The 23,366-nt window shown below is 48.6% G+C and overlaps 1 protein-coding gene across 2 annotated transcripts in view; it reads left to right on the top strand.

Annotated features, from left to right (window-relative positions):
- LOC119180029 (protein kinase C, brain isozyme) overlaps positions 1 to 23,366 on the top strand; it is a 208,735-nt gene that overhangs the window by 114,234 nt on the left and 71,135 nt on the right. For both annotated transcript variants that reach the window (XM_037431162.2, XM_037431161.2), the window contains exon 2: positions 22,788 to 22,819. In XM_037431162.2, the coding sequence (XP_037287059.2) occupies positions 22,788 to 22,819 (32 nt within the window). The remainder of the gene's footprint in view (positions 1 to 22,787; positions 22,820 to 23,366) is intronic.

Below are 23,366 nucleotides of genomic sequence, written 5' to 3'. Positions count from 1 at the left end.
GGGCGGATGGGTGCGGCACTGAGTGTTTTTTGTAAATTGAAGAGGAGCCATTCAGCTTGCACGAAAGAGTGGAAGCGAGGTCAAGTACCAATATGATTATATGCGCCGAATATTTGAAGCTTACTATTTACATTTATTTTTTAGTTTATGTTCGCCTGTAGACTGTTTAATTTGCTAGCTCTGTTTGTATGCCCTCTTCCCGTGTGCCTGCATCTTCCGATGTCCGCAACTCGGGAATAGAAATAGCGCTGAAAATTGTTGACACACAGCGGTCGTGTGTATTTACTGTGAACGAAGTGCTGCTCCATCTGTGTTCTGCTCCGTATACAGTGTTAAGTGTATACGCTATGCTTCTTGATGATCACAGGTGGCTTGGCGGTATGTGCTCATAGAATGTATACATGACTCGATTGGTTCACCATTTCTGTTTACGTTTTGTGGGTTACTCCACGCTCTAGGGCATTCGTGATTTATCTAATTTTATTGCGATCAAAATTAAGTAGACACCAGAGGCGCATACTCGCCGTCGCCGTCATGTTCTGTACAAAGTCTAAACGGACAGCATCGACCAGCGCGTTGTGAGGTCTATGTATGAGTGAAATCCTATGAAATCTTACTATGTACGCCGCTCATGGTGGAATAAAAGGCCCCAAACGGCTCCGCTGAGCGAAGGAGTATATAAAAGGGTGTCGGTAGAGGGTGGGGGGGGGGGGGGGTCTGCGTTGCTACAAGTCACTTGCGTTGTCTAGACAGAGATTAGTAGATGTTCCGCACCCTTCCTTGTGCGTCTTGTGCCCAGTCACTTATTTCGTGTTGAGCTGACAACTCTCAAACCGCTTTGATCCTTGGATAGGCCGTTTTTCCGTATACAACCGCTTTGTAAATTAAGTTGAGTTTATTATCAACTTACCTCAAGTGAAAAAGCATGTGTCAACGCAGCTGCCAGAAACTGAAATCTGCATTTTTCGCTGTTCCGCAAGCCTTCTATACTGTCGCATTGCATCGTTCATTCTTTCGTTTACGTGACGGTGTCAGGTTTGTCTTTTCCAATGAATTCCGGCAATTGTAGAGTTCCTTAAATGCGTACATCGCTGCAGCCTTAGAATGAAAGAGAGGAAGATAATGATTGAGTTACTGATAGCAGAAAAGGCGCGTTACTTATCAAGGCCGTTTGTTCCGAACTGAATTGCAGGCTCTGTCGGGAACACTCCACTCAATTAGGAGTTCGTAAAATTTAAAGCAGAATAGGTGGTGGGAAATATGTTTAGGAGGCACGTTTTACGCACTTGATGCGGCTAAATAAAGGTGAAAAAAAAAAAAACAAGACGACACAAATTTGTGTATTCGGTTACAAGGACTCGGTCATTCGGTTTTCTTGTGATAGTTTCACTAGATATGTAGCGTTTATTTCTCGAGATTGGTCCTATATAATTGCATCACATTTTTGTTCGAGTATGTGGCAGCGTTGTGTGCTTTTAGTTATGCGATTTACTGTACGCAATTATCACGTAATGGACGGCAAAGGTCGTCTGAAGACTCTGCGCCAAATCAGTGAATGTATGGAGACTGTCGACGAATAAATGCATAAGCATTCGAAACCAGTGAAGAAGATTCTGTCCTCCAGCTGCACTCACTACAAATGTCTTCTAAATTTAATCACTTCTTTACGCTTACAATACGAGGCTATTATCGCCTAAAAGCAGCGCGATAATCTTTGATTGACGTCCGGCGCTGCCAATGATACGTATGCGTGAGGCACCGCGACTTGGCTTTGACCGTCAGGCGCTGCGCTATTTTCCGAATCCGCTATGCGGCTCACGCTCGCACCCTGCGGGCTGAAAAAGACATTGATCCGTGGGTCGGCGCTGGTTAATCCTTTTTCACGAACTTTGGTGTTATCGGCTTTAAGCCGCTAATGCCGCCGCTGCACTTTCGGCCATGAATGTTTTAGAGGGGGCTCCTTAGGTTGTCTTAGCGCGTTGCACGCGTGAACGTCTCGGAAGTTTTCTAGGTCTTAGGGGTTTAGCCAGTTCTGTCCGCTCTGCAGTTTAAGCGCCCTTCAATGAGAGGGCAGTTCTAGCATAACAAATATCTCAGTATGGCGTAGGCGTTCACCATAGAAAGTCTATGTAAGTAAAAAATTGCGTTGGTACCGCTACCCTGTGCCAGTGCGTGGAAGATATAAAAAGCGTGCCCACGGCCTAAATGGTGTCTGGAAGCTCTTAGACGCCGAAATCGTTGTGAAGGACGCAGTGGTAAGTTTCACTAACGGCGTGCTTTTCCGTGGATGAACTGTGAAGCAGTTTCGACACAGGAGTGGTTCTCTGATAAGCTATATTAAGTCATCTTTTATTTTAATATTTCATTTGTTAGGGGCTTCCTCATTCACAGAATGTGGATGAGGAAGCCCCTAACGCCCTTTACGCTATTCACAGAATGTGAATAGCGTAAAGAGTGGGTCGTCCATATGGCCCAACTTATTACAAAAGCTTGTTCCTGTTCCCCTATTTACTGTGGTGCATACCCACTTCAGGCATAATTCCTCATCTTCGTCAGCCACTTCATTAACAATTGGCAGAAAATTCCTTGCAAGTGTTTAGCGGATATCACGCATTTCAGAAAAATGACGAAAAAAAGCATAGCGAATGCCGGCCTGCTACCCTAAAGTTTTTATTATTAATGCCGTAGCGGGTATCAAGCAAGCGTGCTTACAACAGTTACGCAATGAGTGTTTAGAAAAGGCTCTGAAAGGCCGCTCTTCTAGCTTTCGCTGTGACTGTGCTGCGCCTTCCGCGCAGGCCTGGCGTTTTTTTTTTTTTACTTGTTGCAAATACCGCCGTAGCATTAAGTTCCGAATAATGAAATAAGAAATGGAATAATGTATAAGAAATAGCCCCGCCGCGGTGGTCCAGTGGCTAAGGTACTCGGCTGCTGACCCGCAGGTCGCGGGATCGATTCCCGGCTGCGGTGGCTGCATTTCCGATGGAGGCGGAAATGTTGTAGGCCCGTGTGCTCAGATTTGGGTGCACGTTAAAGATCCCCAGGTGGTCAAACTTAATTCCGACTACTCCACTACAGCGTTCCTCAAAATGGTATGGGTTTTTTTCAATGTCAGACCCCCGGAATTTATTTTCACCTAATATTTCGCATACCGTCCACTCATAGTCCACTCCTGTCAGGTGACTAATACCTGTAATCGTATCCACGAATACGAAGCCTCTACAAGAGACTGGAACGTAATTCAACTTTGTACTTGAGCGACCTGTTCACGTGCACAGACCTATATAGCCTGGCTCTTGTGAACGTAAATGGCTTCCCATACCCTGCCTTTGGCTAAGCGCGCACTTGGCTAACGAAGTGTTCTTTGTGCGGCCGCTTATTTACGGCTCGCAGCTGCGTCGATGCCCATGTCGTGTGTGCAGCCGTGGTGAGATCCATAAATCGAGTCCGCTATCAGACAAAAACCTAACCTCGCGTATCGTGTCTGGTCGCCAGCTTTACCTGCGAGGGCATTTCTTAGCGCACCTGGCTGTGATTTGAGATTTGTGATCGAGCGGTGACCGGTGAGCGAAAAAAAAAATATAAGTATAAGATCTTGGTATACCGAAGTCACTCGCATGCAGCCGCATTTATTCGCGTTGTACAGCAGTACTGAATATTTCGAGATAAATTTGGGCACTGCATGTAGTCGCTTGTGTTAACTGAACGCGTGCTGTTCCACGTCATGCAAAGCGACTCTGTCGCCGAAAGTGGTCGCCTCAGAGTACCGTATTTACTCGATTGTAACGCGACCCCAATGGTAACACTAAGAGGGAATAATAATTTAGTCCAGAAAGAAAGAAAAAAGTATTTTCTGTGCATTTGGTATTCCTTTAAATGTGACGATCGCCTTTAGGTAGCGAATATCTTAAGGAAAAAGAAAAGTTCTTCTTACGTGCAAGTAAACACGGTAATGCGTCCACTCATGTGCTCGCATGCCAGGACGTTGACCCGGAAGTGGCTAACATATATAGAGTAGTGTTGGTTCAATAAGCAGAACTGTAGTCTAAACATGACGAACTGATTGGCGATCTAGGTTTGTATTCGTTTCCATTGTAGATATTGGCTAGGGCTTGCTGACGTTCATGGAATATGGCGAGTGATGGCTAATGTATGACATCCTCTGCTGTAGCCACAGTTTGTTGATCGCGCGAGTTGTGAAAATTTCCCATACGCTAAGTTTGTCAAAACTCGAACATGCCATTCATTCATTCATTGTAAAAACCGGGATGGTTTGCGGATTTTTGCGCCACCTGTACCCGGAAAAAAGGACAAGTATAAGTATATTTCTTGTGATTTTTTTTTTGCACAAGTAAGTTGGCAAGCGGTGCCGCATTGATGACGTGATTAGTAAGTTCATGCATGCGCCTTACATTTTTAAGATATTACTGCATGCAAAGACCGCTTCGACATTTCTTAAAAGTACTTCTCCCGATTCTTGCCGCGGCAGCTTCGCAAAGGACTGCAGCGATCGTGGCCATGCTGTGTGACTTCTGTGGCCGCTCCCAGGTGGCACGTTAGTCTGCTGAAGGAAACGGAGACTGACATGTGGAGAATGGGCATGATTAAGAAGTCCGCACTAGAGATCTATCGAACTTTTAAGCAGGAAATTGCCAAGGAAAGGATCTATAGTAATACTCGGGGTAGTTCTCTACTGTTTGAGGCTAGGACGGGAGTACTGCGAACCAAGACATATCGGGCCAAATACGACGGGGTAGACACAGTATGCAGTGCGTGTGGAGAGGAAGAAGAAACTGCCGAACACTTGATAATGTTCTGTAAAGGGCTTCACCCTATAGTTCAGGATGATGGCACAGAGGTTTTCAAAGCACTGGGGTTTAGGGACCGGGAGGGCAAAATAGACTTTAAGCGGGTAGACTTAACTAGAAGGAGTTTATCTGATTGGTGGCTAAATTCAAGGCACGAGTGAAAATTAAACTCTTCACTGCAAAGTACGAATCCTCAAACTCACTTTTTAAAGAAAAAAAGAATCAGTTTTTGGTTCATTAGGTATTACGGCTTGGTGGCGCTAGCCACCGCTCGATCTAAAGGGTACAGCCATATCCATCCATCCATCTATCCTTTGCGAATTTATCATCGCGCATGTCGAAGCGGAGTTTTGCAGATGTTATGACGGAATATATTTTGTTATAGTAGCAACATTGTATTCATTAAGGCTCGTGTTATTCGACAACATTATTCAACATGGTCTTCTGTGGCGCCAAGACGAGAAATGCGAAAAATCATTATGCGATGACGTTGCCATACGAAGTTATGATGAGGTCACATATCGCCAAAATTCTTAACGTGAACATACAATAACCAAGGCATCACATTTCGACACGTTCATGCGTCGGTCAACTCACCCGTCAGTCGACCAACCCGGACCTATACCTAGACTGAGATAGGACCATGAATGTGAGTCTGAGTGAGTGCGCTGGAGTAATATTTTCGGCGAGTTCCAGTTCGAGGCTGTCTGGTTGAGTAATATATTGTGAGTCTTGAATCGGAATGATCTCCACCTATGGTCCTGTATACTCATTTTCAGTATTACTATCAGCCACACACACACACACACACACACACACACACACACGCACGCACACGCACACGCACGCACACGCACGCACGCGCACGCGCACGCGCACGCACACGCACACGCACACGCACACGCACACGCACACACGCACACACACGCACACACACACACACACACACACACGCGCACACACACACACGCACACACACACACACGCACACACACACACACACACACACACACACACACACACACACACACACACACACACACACACACACACACACACACACACACACACACACATACATACATACATACATACATACATACATACATACAAATATACATACATACATACATACAAATATACATATATACATATATACATACATACATACATACATATATATATACATATATATATATATATATATATATATATATATATATATATATATATATATATATATATATATATATATATATATATATATATATATAGCTTCGAGGCAAGTTATCTTCTCACCCACTTTTCTTTCTTTACATTTACTATACAATCGATCTTATAACTTCCCCTATACTTTCTTTAGCATTGTTGTCTGTTAGATCTCATTAATATAGTGTCAAAACACGAAAAAACGAACTCTCAAGTATACACTTCTTTTCCCTACACACACACACGCACACACACATATATATATATATATTGTCACGGGGTCGTGACGTGGCCGAAGACAGGAGACTTCGTGTTAGGATTTAACTGTTTATTTGGGCGAACCTGTGCCCGGTAAACTGAAAGTCCAATTACAGCAGCAGTCTCGCACAGATAGCAGTCTCGGACTGATAGCGGCGAACGGAGCGTCGGCCTTCGATCAACAACTGACAAGCGGCGAAGCGCGTCGGCATTTATACCCTTGCCGTCGAATGTTCTAGCGCTATCGCTGGCGGCGGCGTGCGTTCCAGAACAATCTGTACCATTCGCACAGTGGGCGTGATCTTATCGAAATGATCTACTACAGTCCGGAACCCTCTAGAAAACTACAGGCGCGGTTTGCGCTAAGAATCGTGTGGTGTTTTGGGACGATAACAAAAACTTGGGAATTGGAACGTGGCATTGCCCCCCTCTGAAAAAGGCATCGTCTCGATGCTTTAACTAAAGATGAAGGTACAATAATAATGCAAGAAAGTACAATGAATAAATTACGATACAACAATAATACAAAAAAAAACACTGGTTCAGTTTGTTAACGCGCATGAAACGGCTTGAGGCGCGCGACGTGGACGACTTCAGGTCGCGATCGGCGTCGTTGAGAGTTCGTAATGCCGTCGGGGACAACCTCGTAATCAAGTGGGCCGAGACGTCGAACCACCCTGTACGGTCCGAAGTACCGTCGCAGAAGCTTTTCACTTAGTCCACGTCGGCGTATCGGCGTCCACACCCAAACACGTTCACCGGGCTGGTATTCCACAAAGCGTCGTCGAAGGTTGTAGCGGTGGCTGTCGGTCGTCTGTTGATTCTTGATACGGAGCCGCGCAAGTTGTCGGGCTTCTTCGGCGCGATGAAGGTACTCGCTCACATCGATGTTTTCTTCGTCGGTGACGTTGGGTAACATGGCATCGAGCGTCGTTGCCGGGCTCCTTCCGTAGACCAATTTGTATGGAGATATCTGCGTCGTCTCCTGCACCGCCGTGTTGTATGCGAAGGTCACATACGGAAGAATGGCATCCCACGTCTTGTGTTCGACATCGACGTACATTGACAGCATGTCGGCGATCGTCTTGTTAAGCCGCTCGGTGAGGCCGTTGGTCTGTGGGTGGTACGCTGTCGTCCGGCGGTGGTTTGTTTGGCTGTATGCCAAGATCGCTTGAGTTAAGTCGGCAGTGAATGCCGTTCCTCTGTCGGTGATAAGGACCTCCGGGGCGCCGTGACGTAGGACGATATTTTCGACGAAGAACTTAGCTACCTCGGATGCACTGCCTTTTGGCAGGGCTTTTGTCTCGGCGTAGCGGGTGAGGTAGTCGGTAGCTACCACGATCCACTTTTTTTCCGAAAGCCGACGTCGGGAACGGCCCCAGTAGGTCCATACCAATCTGCTGGAAAGGTCGGCAAGGTGGATCAATTGGCTGCAGAAGTCCCGCTGGCCTTGTCGGCGGTGTCTTGCGTCGCTGACAGTCCCGGCATGTCCTCACATAACGAGTGACGTCGGTGGTAAGACGCGGCCAGTAGTACCTTTCTTGTATCCTCGCGAGCGTGCGAGAAACACCGAGGTGCCCTGCCGTCGGATCGTCGTGAAGGGCTTGCAGGAGTTCTGGTCGCAGAGCTGAAGGCACCACAAGGAGATACTTAGCCCGAAGCGGTGAAAAATTTTTCTTTTGTAGAAGACCGTTTCGTAGAAAAAACGACGCAAGTGCGCGCTTGAATACCTTCGGGACTTCGGCGGTCCTGCCTTCGAGGTATTCTATTAGGGCCTTAAGTTCCGGGTCGGCCCGCTGTCGTTCAGCGAAGTCGTCGGTACTTATCGTTCCCAAGAAGTAGTCGTCATCCGGGTCGTCGGGTAGCGGTTGGTCGACAGGCGCACGAGAGAGACAGTCGGCGTCGGAGTGTTTTTTGCCGGACTTGTAAATGACAGTAATGTCATATTCTTGAAGTCTCAGGCTCCATCGTGCGAGGCGACCTGAAGGGTCCTTCAAAGTGGCTAGCCAACACAAGGCGTGGTGGTCGCTTACAACTTTGAAGGGCCTGCCGTAAAGGTATGGGCGAAATTTCGACGTAGCCCAGATGATGGCGAGGCACTCCTTTTCTGTTGTGGAATAATTTGCTTCTGCTTTGGATAGCGATCGGCTGGCGTAACTAATAACCCTTTCCAGTCCGTCGGCCCTCTGCACAAGAACGGCGCCAAGACCTACGCTGCTTGCGTCAGTATGTATTTCTGTCTCGGCGAATTCGTCGAAATTGGCAAGTAACGGAGGCGTCTGGAGGCGATGTTTCAGCTCCTGGAAAGCGTGTTCCTGTGGCGTTTCCCACTTGAACTCCACGTCGGCCTTCGTAAGGTTAGTGAGAGGATCGGCGATGCGGGCGAAGTTTTTCACGAACCGCCTATAATAGGCGCACAGGCCCAGAAATCGGCGCACGGCTTTCTTGTGAGTGGGCGGCGGGAATTCGGCGATGGCGGCTGTTTTCCGTGGATCAGGACGAACTCCAGACTTGCTGATAACGTGCCCCAGAAACAAGAGCTCTTCATACGCAAATCTGCACTTTTCTGGCTTCAGTGTAAGTCCGGAAGTCTTGATGGCTTGAAGTACAGCTTCAAGGCGCCGAAGATGCTCGTCGAAACTCGAGGAAAACACGACGACGTCGTCCAAGTACACAAGGCAAGTCTGCCACTTCAATCCTGCCAGTACTGTATCCATAACGCGTTGAAAAGTTGCAGGCGCTGAGCAAAGGCCGAAGGGCATCACCTTAAACTCGAAGAGGCCGTCCGGTGTTATAAACGCCGTCTTTTCTCGGTCTCTTTCGTCGACTTCGATTTGCCAATAGCCAGTCTTGAGGTCCATTGACGAAAAGTACTTGGCGTTATGGAGCCGATCAAGTGCGTCGTCTATTCGTGGGAGAGGATACACGTCCTTTCTTGTGATTTTGTTCAGGCGGCGATAATCGACGCAGAAACGTAGGGTCCCATCCTTTTTCTTCACTAACACCACGGGGGATGCCCATGGGCTCTTGGACGGCTGGATAATGTCATCCCGCAGCATTTCATCAACTTGTCTCTTCATGGCCTCACGTTCTCGCGTCGAAACCCTGTACGGACTCTGACGGAGTGGTCTGGCATTTTCTTCGGTTATGATGCGATGTTTCGTGATTGGGGTCTGCCGAATTTTCGATGACGACGAAAAGCAATCTTCGTATTGCAGAAGCAGGGCCTTGAGCTGCTCTTGCTTATCGTTCGGAAGTCTGGGATTGACGTCGAAAGCTATGGGAGGGGCTTGGTTCCTCTGAGCAGGTTCCGCAGAATCGGCGAGGGCGAAAGCACTGGTGGCTTCGACAATTTCTTCGATGTATGCGACCGTTGTTCCTTTGTTCACATGTTTATACTCATTGCTGAAATTTGTGAGCATAACTGTTGCTTTGCCTCCCCGCAACTCTGCAATTCCTCTTGCGACGCAAATATTTCGGGTGACCAACAGATGCTGATTGCCTTCAACGACGCCTTCGAAGTCAGGTGATTCAGGAGCGCCGACTGAAATAATGACGCTTGAGCGAGGCGGAATGGTGACTTGTTCTTCCAGCATATTCAAGGCATGGTGTCCAGACGGCGTGCGCGGCGGTAGTGCTTCTTCTGTGGATAACGTTATCGACTTTGTTTTTAGGTTGATGACAGCACCATGGAGGCATAAGAAGTCCATGCCAAGGATGACATCTCTCGAGCAACGCTGTAGGACTACGAAGTCTGTTGGATAAATACGGCCGTTAATGGTGATTCTCGCTGTGCAGATTCCTGCAGGCGTTACGAGATGACCTCCGGCTGTGCGGATTTCAGGGCCTTTCCAAGCTGTCCTAACTTTCCTTAACTTCGCGGCGAACGACCCACTGATGACAGAATAGTCGGCTCCAGTATCGACGAGAGCGGTCACACTGTGGCCGTCGATAAAAACGTCGAGGTCGCTAGTTCGCCGTCTCGCATTACAGTTAGGGCGTGGCGTCGGGTCACGGCTGCGTCGGCTTGTTCCGCTGCTTGCATGTTTCGTCGTCAGGCCACCTTCGGTAAGTGAGCTTTCGCCATCAGGGCTTTGCCTGGTTGGCCTTGTGTTCGGAAAGCTCCGTCGCGGCGTCGTCGTCGTCGGAGGATCTTCGGTAGTTCGTCGCACAGCAACCGCACCTCCACCGGTTGCTGCCCTTAGTTTCCCGGATACGGGCTAGGAGACCGGCCCCGCATTGGGCCAGAGTACTGTCGGTGGTGCGGTGACGTGCGGCGGCTGGGCGACGGCGAACGCGAAGGGCTTCGTGGTGTCCACCGAGATCCTGTCAGGTAGTCGGCGATGTCACGTGGTCGTTCTCCTGGCTGTGGGCGCGGTGCATTGACGGCGAAGCCACGCAATCCCATCTGTCGGTACTGGCAACGGCGGTATGTGTGTCCGGCCTCGCCGCAGTGGTAGCAGAGCGGGCGATGGTCAGGGGTGCGCCAGACGTCAGTCTTCCTCGGTGCACTGCGCTGGGCCGCTGGCAAACGGTATGACGTCGGTGGGGGTGGTGGCGGCGGTGGCGTCTGTCGACGGAAGTGCGATGGGGCGGCGGTTTGGCGTGGACGGGGAGGAGCGTTGTGGCGCAGTGCAGCGGCGTAGCTCATAGCTTCCGGCTCGGGCAGCGGTGCGTGGGGAATTTGAAGCGATTGCCGAACTTCTTCTCGCACAATGTCGGCGATCGAATCCACTTGAGGTTGCGCCGAAGGCAACAGTTTTCGCAGCTCTTCCCGCACGATCGCTCGGATCGTTTCACGCAGGTTGTCGGAGTCACTGGCTTGAGCAGCAGCGCATTCTGGAGTCAGGCGACGATTATATTGTCTGGTGCGCATGTCCAGGGTTTTTTCGATGGTGGTCGCCTCGGATACAAATTCTTGGACGGTGTTCGGAGGATTCCTCATTAGTCCCGCGAAGAGCTCCTGTTTGACTCCTCGCATGAGGAAACGAACTTTCTTCTCCTCAGGCATGTCTGGGTCAGCGTGACGAAATAGGCGGGTCATCTCCTCTGTAAAAATTCCAACCTTTTCGTTTGGTAGCTGTACCCGGGTCTCTAGTAGAGCAGCGGCCCTCTCTTTGCGAGCGACGCTCGCGAACGTTTGAAGGAATGCGCCGCAGAAAACATCCCACGTTCGGAGCGTGGACTCCCGATTTTCGAACCAGGTCCTTGCGGTGTCTTCCAAATAGAAGAACACACGACGCAGCTTTTCTTCATGGTCCCAGTGGTTGAGGGCGGCCACACGGTCGTATGTCTCCAGCCAGGACTCCGGGTCTTCGAACGATGACCCATGGAAAATTGGTGGTTCCCTGGGTTGATGCATGACCATCGTGGGCTGGGACGCTGCGGTTGTCATTGTCGCTGCAGTCGCGGTCATGGCCTTCGTCTTCCGCGCCTTGTCTGGTAGAAGCCCGTACTCCGGTGGTAGCCCTTGCAGTCGGCGGCTTGTTCGCTGCTCCTGGTTGGTGTCGGTGTCTTCTCCGCGACGTGGGCTGGGTTCACGGCTTGACGGGGGCGTCCGGTACATGAACGAAGCAGCACCTCCACCAGATGTCACGGGGTCGTGACGTGGCCGAAGACAGGAGACTTCGTGTTAGGATTTAACTGTTTATTTGGGCGAACCTGTGCCCGGTAAACTGAAAGTCCAATTACAGCAGCAGTCTCGCACAGATAGCAGTCTCGGACTGATAGCGGCGAACGGAGCGTCGGCCTTCGATCAACAACTGACAAGCGGCGAAGCGCGTCGGCATTTATACCCTTGCCGTCGAATGTTCTAGCGCTATCGCTGGCGGCGGCGTGCGTTCCAGAACAATCTGTACCATTCGCACAGTGGGCGTGATCTTATCGAAATGATCTACTACAGTCCGGAACCCTCTAGAAAACTACAGGCGCGGTTTGCGCTGAGAATCGTGTGGTGTTTTGGGACGATAACAAAAACTTGGGAATTGGAACGTGGCAATATATATAATGTGTGTGTATGTATGTATGTGTATATATATGTATGTGTGTGTATGTATGTATATCTATGTGTGTGTGTGTGTATGTATGTATGTATGTATGTATGTATGTATGTATGTATGTATGTATGTATGTATGTATGTATTGGCCTGCTGTGGTGGTCTAGTGGCTAAGGTACTTGGCTGCTGACCCGCAGGTCGCGAGATCGAATCCCGGCTGCATTTCCGATGAAGGCGGAAATGTTTTAGGCCCTTGTGCTCAGATATTGGTGCACGTTAAAGAACCGTGGGTGGTGGAAATTTTTGTAACCCTCCACTATGGTCTCTCTCATAATCATATGGTGGTTTTGGGACGTTACTCGCTTCATTATCATCAATATATATATATATATATATATATATATATATATATATATATATATATATATATATATATATATATATATATATATATATATATATTGTTAAGCGGTTTATTGACGGACACTCAGCGATGATTCACGACAGCGACAGTCAATGCGGGGATCGACTCTCTGCACGAGCTGCTCTTCTTCTTAAGAAAAAGGGCGACCCACTAGAAGGCGCTGAAGAGGATGACCCACTGTTCAAAGGCTTTACCACAACTACCCCGGGTACGAAAAGGGAGCCGCCTGGCGACCTAACAGCTGGTTACAATGAGCGGGTCATGGTAGGCCTTGAGGCGCTCCACGTTAACAATGTCGCGTCCTCGACGACGCATGTCCGAAGATTGTTCGATGGGTTCAATCAAGTAGTTGACTGGGGAAGTGCATTTGACGACACGGTAGGGGCCTTCGTATTTAGGCAATAGTTTTGAAGATAGGCCAGTTGCAGTAGTAGGGATCGAGAGCCAGACGAGCGCTCCAGGGAGGAATGTGGGTGCAGTAGTACTGGCGTCAGCGCGAATGCTTTTTTGCCGCTCTTGATCATGCGCAGTAAAGGTCTTTGCAAGCTCTCGACATTCTTCAGCAAGCTTGGCTGTAGCAGAAATAGGTGCCCACTCAGACGGATCTGGCCTGTACGGAAGTATCGTGTCGATGGTGTGTGACGGGTGCCTTCCATATAATAAAAAGAAAGGTGAAAAGCCAGTAGTGCTCTGAGGGGCGGTATTATATGCGTAGGTGACGAAGGGTAGAATGGAATCCCAATTTGTGTGATCGGCGGTGACGTATTTGGAGAGCATGTCGCCCAGCGTACGGTTGAAGCGTTCTGTGAGGCCATTCGTCTGCGGGTGGTAAGCAGCAGTTTTGCGGTGAACAACGTTGCACTCTTTGAGAATGGCTTGAACGACTTCAGACAGGAAGACACGGCCTCGGTCACTGAGCAGATCCTGGGGTGGGCCGTGTCGCAGGATGAATCGTTGGAGCAGAAAGGAAGCCACATCGCTCGCTGTAGCCGCGGGAAGAGCGGCCGTTTCGGCGTATCGCGTGAGGTGGTCCACAGCAACAATGGCCCAGCGGTTACCAGCCGACGTTAGTGGAAGTGGCCCATACAAATCGATGCCAACGCGCCCAAACGGCCTGGCAGGGCAAGGTAGAGGTTGCAGACCTACCGGCGACAGGTGCGTTGAAGTTTTGCGGCGCTGACATTCTATGCAGGAGCGAACGAATTTCTGCACGTAGCGGTACATGCCGCGCCAAAAGTACCGTTGGCGAATGCGGTGGTAAGTCTTCGATACCCCGGAGTGCGCACACTGCGGATCAGAATGAAATAATTCGCATATGTCAGAGCGCAGACTGCGAGGTATGACTAGTAGCCACTGGCGGCCGTCACCGTTGTAATTGCGTCGATGGAGGAGGTCGTCGCGAACGGCGAAATGGTGGGCTTGACGACGCAAAGCGCGAGTGGATGGAGTGGATGGATCAGTCAGCAAGTCTATCAGTGAGGCAATCCATTGATCCTTGCGCTGTTCAGTAGCAATAGCATGAATGCTAATCGAAGAAATGGCAAGGTGAGACACTGAGTTGTTGGCATTGTCGTCAGGCAAGGGAGAGCGCGACCGGGCGTCGGCGTCAGCATGTTGCCTTCCATTGCGGTACAGCACGCGGATGTCATAGTCTTGCAGGCGAAGTGCCCACCGGGCGAGACGGCCTGAGGGATCTTTCAATGACGACAACCAGCATAGTGCGTGGTGGTCGGTGACGACATCAAATGGGCGACCATACAAATAAGGTCGGAACTTTGCAAGGGCCCAGACGATTGCCAAACATTCTTTCTCGGTGACTGTGTAATTAGTCTCGGCTTTAGTAAGCGTACGGCTCGCGTACGCCACGACATATTCCGGGAACCCTGGTTTGCGCTGTGCAAGGACAGCGCCGAGGCCGACACCACTGGCATCCGTGTGTACCTCTGTAGGGGCCGTAGGGTCGTAGTGGCGGAGTATGGGAGGCGACGTCAACAAACGACGAAGTGTTCTGAAAGCGTCGTCGCACTGTGATGACCACGAATGGAGAGGCCCGTTACTTCCGAGAAGCTTCGTCAGCGGCGATATGATAGTCGCGAAGTTTCGAATGAAGCGCCGAAAGTAGGAACACACTCCTACGAAACTGCGCAGTTCCTTCACGGATGTCGGCTTGGGGAACTCGGTCACGGCCCGAAGCTTGGTTGGATCAGGGAGAATTCCGTCCTTGGACACGACGTAGCCGAGTATTGTCAGCTGCCGAGCTGCAAATTGGCACTTCTTTAGGTTCAGTTGCAGACTGGCGTTTCTCAGACGCGTTAAAACATGCCGAAGGCGTTGAAGGTGCGTCGAGAAGTCAGGAGCGAAAACGACGACGTCATCGAGGTAGCACAGGCACGTGTGCCATTTCAGGTCACGCAGAACTGTATCCATCATGCGCTCAAAGGTGGCGGGCGCATTGCACAGCCCAAACGGCATAACGTTAAACTCGTACAAGCCGTCGGGGGTGACAAAAGCGGTCTTCGGTCGAGCGTCCTCAGCCATAGGTACTTGCCAGTACCCTGAGCGCAAATCGAGGGATGAAAAGAATTCTGCTCCTTGCAGGCTGTCGATCGCGTCATCTACCCGCGGTAGTGGATACACGTCCTTACGAGTGATCTTGTTGAGGCGTCGGTAGTCCACACAGAACCGCACAGAACCGTCCTTCTTCGTGACGAGAACGACAGGAGATGCCCAGGGGCTGCTAGAGGGGCGAATAACATCGCGGCGAAGCATGTCGTCGACTTGCTCGTTGATTACACGGCGTTCTGTGGGAGATACGCGATATGGACGTTGCCGCAGCGGTGGCTGTGTGCCTGTGTCGATGCGATGCGTAACGGTGGATGTGCGGCCGAGAGAAGGTTGAGCGACATCGAAAGAAGAGCGGAATTCTTCCAACAGGCCCAAAAGCTGGGAACGCTGGCCCTGCGTAAGGTCGTCGGGTATGCAGGGACCGAATATATCATCGGGTGATGAAGCAGATGTCGAAATAGCACCAAGCGTACAGGAACTTGGGTAGTGCATGTCATCGGGTTGATCCATAACTTGCGCGTCTTCGATGGGTTCCACGCTGCCGAGACATTCTCCTCGCACCAACGTAACGCTGTACGGAGATGGGTTCACAACAAAAATAGTGGTGCTGCCGTGAGTGAGTTGGACGGTCGCGAAAGGAACCAGCAAGCTTTTTCTTATGAAAACACGATGAGATGGCGAGAGGAGTGCAGCGGTGTCAGAAAGGCTTGCGCAGTAGAGCGACACCGCAACAGACGAGTTTGCAGGCACTTGAGTGTCGTCTCTGACGAGTAACTTGCTTGCAGCGGATGGACTGTCGGCCGGCGTCAAAGAAGAGAATGGCGCGAGTTCTATTTCTGCTGGTGCGCAATGAATGACGGCGTCGTGGCGGGAGAGAAAATCCCATCCTAGGATGACGTCGTGAGAGCATGAAGAAATTATGATGAATTCGACCGCATACATCACGTCCTGAATCATAAGGCGGGCTATGCACATCGCTGTAGGGTGAATTCTTTGGGCGCTGGCTGTACGGAGGGAGAGCCCGCAAAGCGGCGTGGTCACTTTGCGCAGTAATCGGCAAAGTTTTTCGTCCATCACAGATACGGTGGCTCCAGTATCTACAAGGGCAGATGCACGAACGCCATCCGCAAGCACGTCTATCACGTTCGACGGGCTTTCCTGAGGGCTTCCGCAGTTCGACAGCGTCGCAGCCCTTGCCTCGTGGACTGCGACGACTAGTTTTCCTGGTCGCCCTCGAGTGGACGTGGCCGCATCGGTGACAGTGAGCGACGTCGTGGAGATGGTGAACGGCGGGTAGACGGAACGGGGCGGGACGACGGTGACATAGGCGGCGGTTGGTCATAAGAGCGTCTTGACTGGCTGGGAAAGTTGGAGGCGACCTGCGGTTGCTGCACACGATTGCAATATCGTGCCACATGACCGACGCAACCGCAAGCAAAACAGATGGGGCGATTATCAGCAGTGCGCTATTGGTTTGCTGGTCGCATCCATGTCGCAGAACGCGATTGGCGAGCCGGCTGCTGATATGAGTGCATGGTAGGCGGCACTCGGGGCACGTGGGTGACGCCGGTGTATGTAGGCGAGACAGGTTCTCCAAAGGCCTGGGGCCTCGCGACGGTTTCGGTGTAATTTAGCGGAACAGTGACAGAAATCGGTGGGGCCGGTCTGGCAACAACTTGGGCGTAGCTGAGTGGCACAGATGCAGGAGGTGGCTGGTGGTATTCAGGGACGACCTCCGCGATTTCCTGCTGAATGGCTCGGCGGAGCGGAGGTAGAAGTGTACTTGATGGCTGTTGAGCTTGTTGTGGGGAAGCAAAAGCCAGTAGAGAGATCTGGCGGGCAACTTCCTCACGCACGAACGACTTGATTTCGGCGAGCAAGGTTGCGTGGTCTGGAACTGCTGACAAGGCCGAGAGATCAGCATCACGTGGTGGCGGACGACGGGTCATCAAGCGCTGCCGCCGCAGCTCGTCGTAACTTTGGCATAACATGATGACTTCTGCCATAGTGCGGGGGTTCTTTGCCAGGAGCATGGTGAAGGCATCGTCGGCGATGCCTTTTAGAACATGCGTGATTTTGTCAGCCTCTGACATGTTCGGGTCGACTTTCTTGCACAAGTCAAGGATGTCCTCGATATAACTTGTGAAGGACTCACCGGTCTGCTGGGCTCGTTCACGTAAACGCTGTTCAGCTTGCAGCTTATGAACAGCAGGGCGGCCGAACACGTCGACGACAGCGGTTTTAAAAGCGGACCAAGTCGGGAAATCAGAGGCGTGGTTATTGTACCACATTCCGGCCACACCCGCAAGGTAGAAGAACAGGTTACCTAGTTTAGCTGCCTCATCCCAATGATTGGGGACGCTCACACGTTCGTACATTGCAAGCCAGTCCTCGACGTCGGTGCCATCCGCGCCGGTGAAGACAGGAGGGTCGCGAATGCGGGGCACACCGGGACATGGCGGCGACGTAGGAGGAAGGGTTTGCTGGGCGGCGTCTTGGTACATGGTTGGAGGCACGGTACGGGATCGAAGCTCCAAGGGCATCGAATGCTGACCGAAGGTGTTTGAAGGGCACAGCACTCTCAGCACTCTCCACCAAATTGTTAAGCGGTTTATTGACGGACACTCAGCGATGATTCACGACAGCGACAGTCAATGCGGGGATCGACTCTCTGCACGAGCTGCTCTTCTTCTTAAGAAAAAGGGCGACCCACTAGAAGGCGCTGAAGAGGATGACCCACTGTTCAAAGGCTTTACCACAATATATATATATATATATATATATATATATATATATATATATATATATAATAAGGGAAAGAAGTGTATACCTAAGGGCTCATTTTTCCGTGTTTTGACACAATATTAATGAGATCTAACAGACAGTAATGCCAAGGAATGTACAGGGAAAGTTATTAGAACCAATGGAATGTAAATAAGAAGAAAGAAAAGTGGATGAAAAAATAACCAGCCGTAAGAAAAAATCGAACACCTACGACCTTCGAATAACGCGTTCGATGCTCTACATATATTATATATATGCAATATGTATGTGATATATATATATATATATATATATATATATATATATATATATATATATTGTCATGACCAAGAAAGACGCTGGCGCTTCGGCGCGCGGGTAGCTAGAGCTAAGAAGAGAAGAACGAAGACAGAATAAGAACAGCTGGCCCAGGATCGGGTGTTGTCTCGTGTTCTCTGTCTCGCTCATCACAATATATATATATATATATATATATATATATATATATATATATATATATATATATATATATATATATATATATATATATATATTAGTTTACTTTATGAGCCACCTCAATACTGATCACAGGTGTGTTGATGGAGGGGGGGTGTGACACGACTCCCCATCCTGGCAAACTCTTCTCCACGGAAATCTTGTTGATAAAGAAAGTCCCGTGTGGGAGAGAAGTGATAAAAACAACCAACTCAAAAGAAAATTTAAAAAAAAACAGGCTTTTGCTTTCCAATTGTCCTACGCAAGTGCAGAAATAAGAGTAAAATTCTATCTCCCTTCTCTCTCATCTCTCTCTCTCTCTATCTTTATTCAGTGGCTGTTACTAGCATAGAGAAGCTGCCATCGCAGGCAGCGCTACCTCTGAATCGAATTCTTCTCATCGTTTCACAAATGTATGTGCCGTCGTGATCCATCTCTGAAGTTTTCTCTGAATGAAAATATATTTCTCATTGTGCGTATTACCTCAAACGTTATCACTTGTCGGGTCCATTTTTTGCTTCGAATCTCGTATAATAAATATAAACGTGAAAATTGTGTGGCATTGTCTGCACTCCTATTGTTCCTTCCCAAGTTCACTGCTCGCTCAATCATGATTTGTGTGTGTTTTGGGGCCGATTCAGCGTTCATATGTTGAAGTCCTTACGGGCTCTGCGTTGTAAAAATGTGTAAACTTGTTTTATTGTTCAAATGCGTGACAGCCGCAGCTGTCCAGCCTCTTTGCATCGCAAATGGGCATCGTAGAAAAAGACAGCCATTCAGTAGTATGGATGCGTGGGATTCTAAATGCGAATAGTGCGGTGGCGATGAAAAACAACCTAGCAGTTTGTGATCCGACATAGAAAGAGACATTATGCACCTTCCCTTAACTTGAGCTCGGCTGTCTCCCGTTGAATTGGACTCCATGGAACAAGAACTGGTAAAAACTTGAGGCATTAAACGCAGGAAGGAACCGTCCCTATTGCTTTTTGAGTTTCTCGCCTCAAAGTATTCTGGTTTTGCTTCAGCACCCTCTACAGCCTGCCGAAGCAGTTATACGACCCAGAGGTCGTGAGTTCGATCCCCGTGACGGCAGTTGCATTTACATGAACGTGGGAGGCCTGTGTACATTAAGACATCATTTGACTTAGCACAACGCTTAATAGTATCCATAATAATTACAATCCGTAATAACGATGCGTAATCGTATTCTGGTTTTGGCACGTAAATCTTCACAAATTATGATCATTTACATAAAGCAGACCTCTGTACTGCTGCTTCCTTTGCTGAATTACAGCTCGTGGCTTTCATTCCCTCCCCTGGCGATCTCCCTTCGGCAGCATCTATCTGCATGTAAATATGAATTCCCATTATGCACCTCATCACCAGCATAAGGTTTTTTTTGTTCAGTTGTTTGGAATCGTGTAATGCGGCAAAGGCTTTCTGACCCCTCGGCTTTGGGCGTAAGGATCGCGCATAAATTATAAATGCAGGCACGCATGCGTTTACGCTTTGTCGGCAGCATGCCAGACACGTAGTACGTTAGCGAAAGCTGACTATGCTGAAATGCATGGCGGCTTAGTAATGTTGCTTTAGACGAGGCTTAATGTCTGGACGCTGTATCGAAACTAGCTGAACTTAGCCTAGTTTGTAGCGGCGCTGAATGAAGTTAATACGAGTAAAATCGGATTTGTGCATTCCGCGTTTTCAGCAGGAAATACTAAATCGGTCTGATCGTATCGAAATGCCTGGAGGGCGTCAAAGTGGTGTCTTTCGCCACGCGGTGGCGTCTGACACCTGAAGTGTGCCCTGTATATTTTTCGTTGTCTGTCTTCTACATTATAAGGGGTACAAAAGTGGGCCATCTTTTTTTTTTCGCGTCTCAAAGACCGTTTTCAATTTGAAAGATAATCCTAAAGTGTTGCGGATACAAAATACGCTCAAGCTTTTCTGAGATCTGCGTATACCGCGAACAGTAAATGGTGCATATGAATAGATCACTGTTATATCACCGGCACAAGCCTTACTACGTAACCGCAGATGTTAAAATTTCAAATACGCATTATAACAAGTACCACAAAAGAAAAAATAACGGCGCATGACTATGTTGGCTAGCGCAGCGGGCTTTGAAGCGAGGGGTCGCTGGTTCGAATGCCCGGTATGTTTCTCTGAGTGTTTTTCTACTGATTCACTTTGCTTTATGCTTTTGTTTTCGGAGACATGACGGTGACGACAAAAATTGACTGAGTGTCCTTTTTTTCGTCGCAGTAAAAACGGGAAGAAAGGAAGGAAGAATTCTGGGATGAAGCACAGCAGTAATGCGTGTATTCAAATGTAAATTGCAGCGAGTGGCCTCCAGTGGGTGTTGTTTGTGACGCGTGTCCGTCATTTGTTCTCGGATTTAGGCTATTCACTCGCGAAATAAAAATGAACAGGCGCTCAGACACTGCGCGCTTTATGACCGTTTCGTTCTCACGCACGACTGTCTCGCTACGTACTGCGCGTGCTCCGACGCGTTTACAATGCACAGCCCAGTCGAGATAGGATCAAAACAAAGATTTCTGGAGCTTCATATTCTGTCTACCCGTGGAGCGCCTTAGGAAGAATGTGACCCGTGACTGGAATTATATCGAATGTCGGGCTTCTCCCCTTGCGCATTCTCGAGCATTTCTATTGCGTTTCCACCCAGCTAGGCGTCGGGAATAGCGTCTCCAAGGCGCACACATCAGTAGTAGAGCTCTACGTGGAATCCACGAGCCGTACGTGGTCAGGAGGCCGAATTTCGCGGTAGAGCATGCACTGCTATGTGCTCTAGGACGTAGCCTGTTGAACTTCATAGTTCAGAAACGAAACCCATGAGTGTCGCGTCACGGCTGTCGTCGGCAGTAATGACTCTCAGCGGTGCTGGCTAACCCTCCTACAGGATTACGTCCAGAGAAAGCCTGAATAAAGTAGACGGAGGAATGGCTTCCACCAATGATGTTTACTGGTGGAACTTTGGACGCCAAACTGCGAGCTTCTGTTTTCAGTCCGCACCGACGGCCAGCCTTTTCTTCAACTTTGACTCGTTTTCTGTTTACATCCTCATGAATAACACCTCGGTTAGAAACTACAAAAAAAAATGTCCTTATACTTTCCGCAGTTTCGTTATCTGTTCCCTTCGTCCGCTGCTATTGTACCGCAGTTGCCGTGCTCGGTTGTTGATTCTAAGGTCGCGGGTTCGATTCCGGCCGGTGGGGTCGCATTTTGATGGAGGCCTAGAGGTCTGTGAACATGGCGTGGTCAATACATGTTAAACATCCGATTATGGAAAATTACGATACTATTCACTGCGGTGTGCCTCCTAATTATGTCGTTGCTTTCAAAAGCGCACAATATATATTATTAAAATGTATATATTGCCGAGCGTAATTAGGCCAACAGACAAAGGGGCTTCTGGATTTATGGCGGATCTGTCGTTGACGTGAACTGTCATACCGCATTCCATAAACATCACTTCATGCTTGAATCGAACCCAAAAATCTGTTAATATACAATTTTTTTTCTAATTATGAAATATATGCCGTGATCTGATTTGTTGAGGCGCACGTGTGTCTACCAGTCCTGTGTTGTGTTTTTATATACTATGGGCCTAGCATGATGTCAGCTTGTCACAAAGAAATGTTAAGTTAGCAGAACACCTCAGAGCCATGCTGTTGCTTTCGTAGCTGGGCATTCATTCTTTGATGTTGATCCCATTATGGCTAATAGTTGAATTCTCTGTTTTTTTTTTTTCAAATGTCCTGACAAAAACCATGTCGAAGAAACTGAACCAGCTCCTGACTAGAAATGTGTTATAAGGACAGTACTATGATATTGGGGAGCCAAGATTTAGAGAAATGGCTGCATGCATTCAAACCCTAAAATGTACGTTTTTTATAAGAAGTCATCAAGAGTACTGCGATATGTAATCCTAATGTTTTATACGGCTTTTTCGTGCGCTAGATCGACAAATGCATGTAGTTCTTCGAATTTTGGGCTTATTTTGGGATAGCTATGATGGCTTTCTTTTTACTTTGAAGTGTTCAGCTTAAAGTACACTTCTATTTAAGGACGTTCTGATTTTTTATGCGTTACTTATCGGTTTTATTGCCTCTGCCAATAAAGTAACAAACGATATCACTTTTTCTGTGCTTGTTTAAAATAAAAGTATGTTGTGATTAATACGTTATTTCACTTGATTCCCCAACCGAATCACGAAATCGCGCCTTCCCTTTTTTCTAACTTTTACAGGGGCTTTGGGAAGCAGGGATACCAGTGCCAAAGTAAGTATTATTTCTTTCTAGTGCTGTTGCAGTGGATGGTACCAATGTGGCTAATACCTCATTTGTGTATTCTTGCAAAATGACCCATCAAGTTCACGCCTCTTTGTAGCCATAAAACTCCGTGGTGATCGCGCCTCCATTGAGGCGGAGTGCGAGATGCCCGTGTATTGGTGAAATGTTTGTGCACTTTAACAAACTCCAGGTGGTCATAATTTCTGGCGCACACCCCGACGGTGTGTGTCATAATCATATCGTTGGTCGGGCGCGTAAGACCCGAGGCATAGTTAATGACCACGAAGCCACACATTATTAACGATGTCTGGTTAATTATCATGATTGAATATATACGGAAATAAGTCTGAAATCTTGACCTTGTGCAATTTTTGACATTGTGACTTGATGCTGAAGATCAAAGGTTCAAGCGGAAAAAAGATAGTTTTGATAAACTAAATGAAGTATACTCGTGTACTGAAAATTTTACTGGATAGAATACAAAAATATACCACGCGGCATTCCCTCTTGTGCGGGAATTGCAGTGCTCATAACT

This window comes from Rhipicephalus microplus, chromosome 7 (assembly GCF_043290135.1).
Source record: "Rhipicephalus microplus isolate Deutch F79 chromosome 7, USDA_Rmic, whole genome shotgun sequence".
NCBI classification, from domain to species: Eukaryota; Metazoa; Arthropoda; class Arachnida; order Ixodida; family Ixodidae; genus Rhipicephalus; species Rhipicephalus microplus.
Note: the sequence above shows the minus strand (reverse complement) of the source record. Positions and strands in the feature narration are given on the sequence as shown.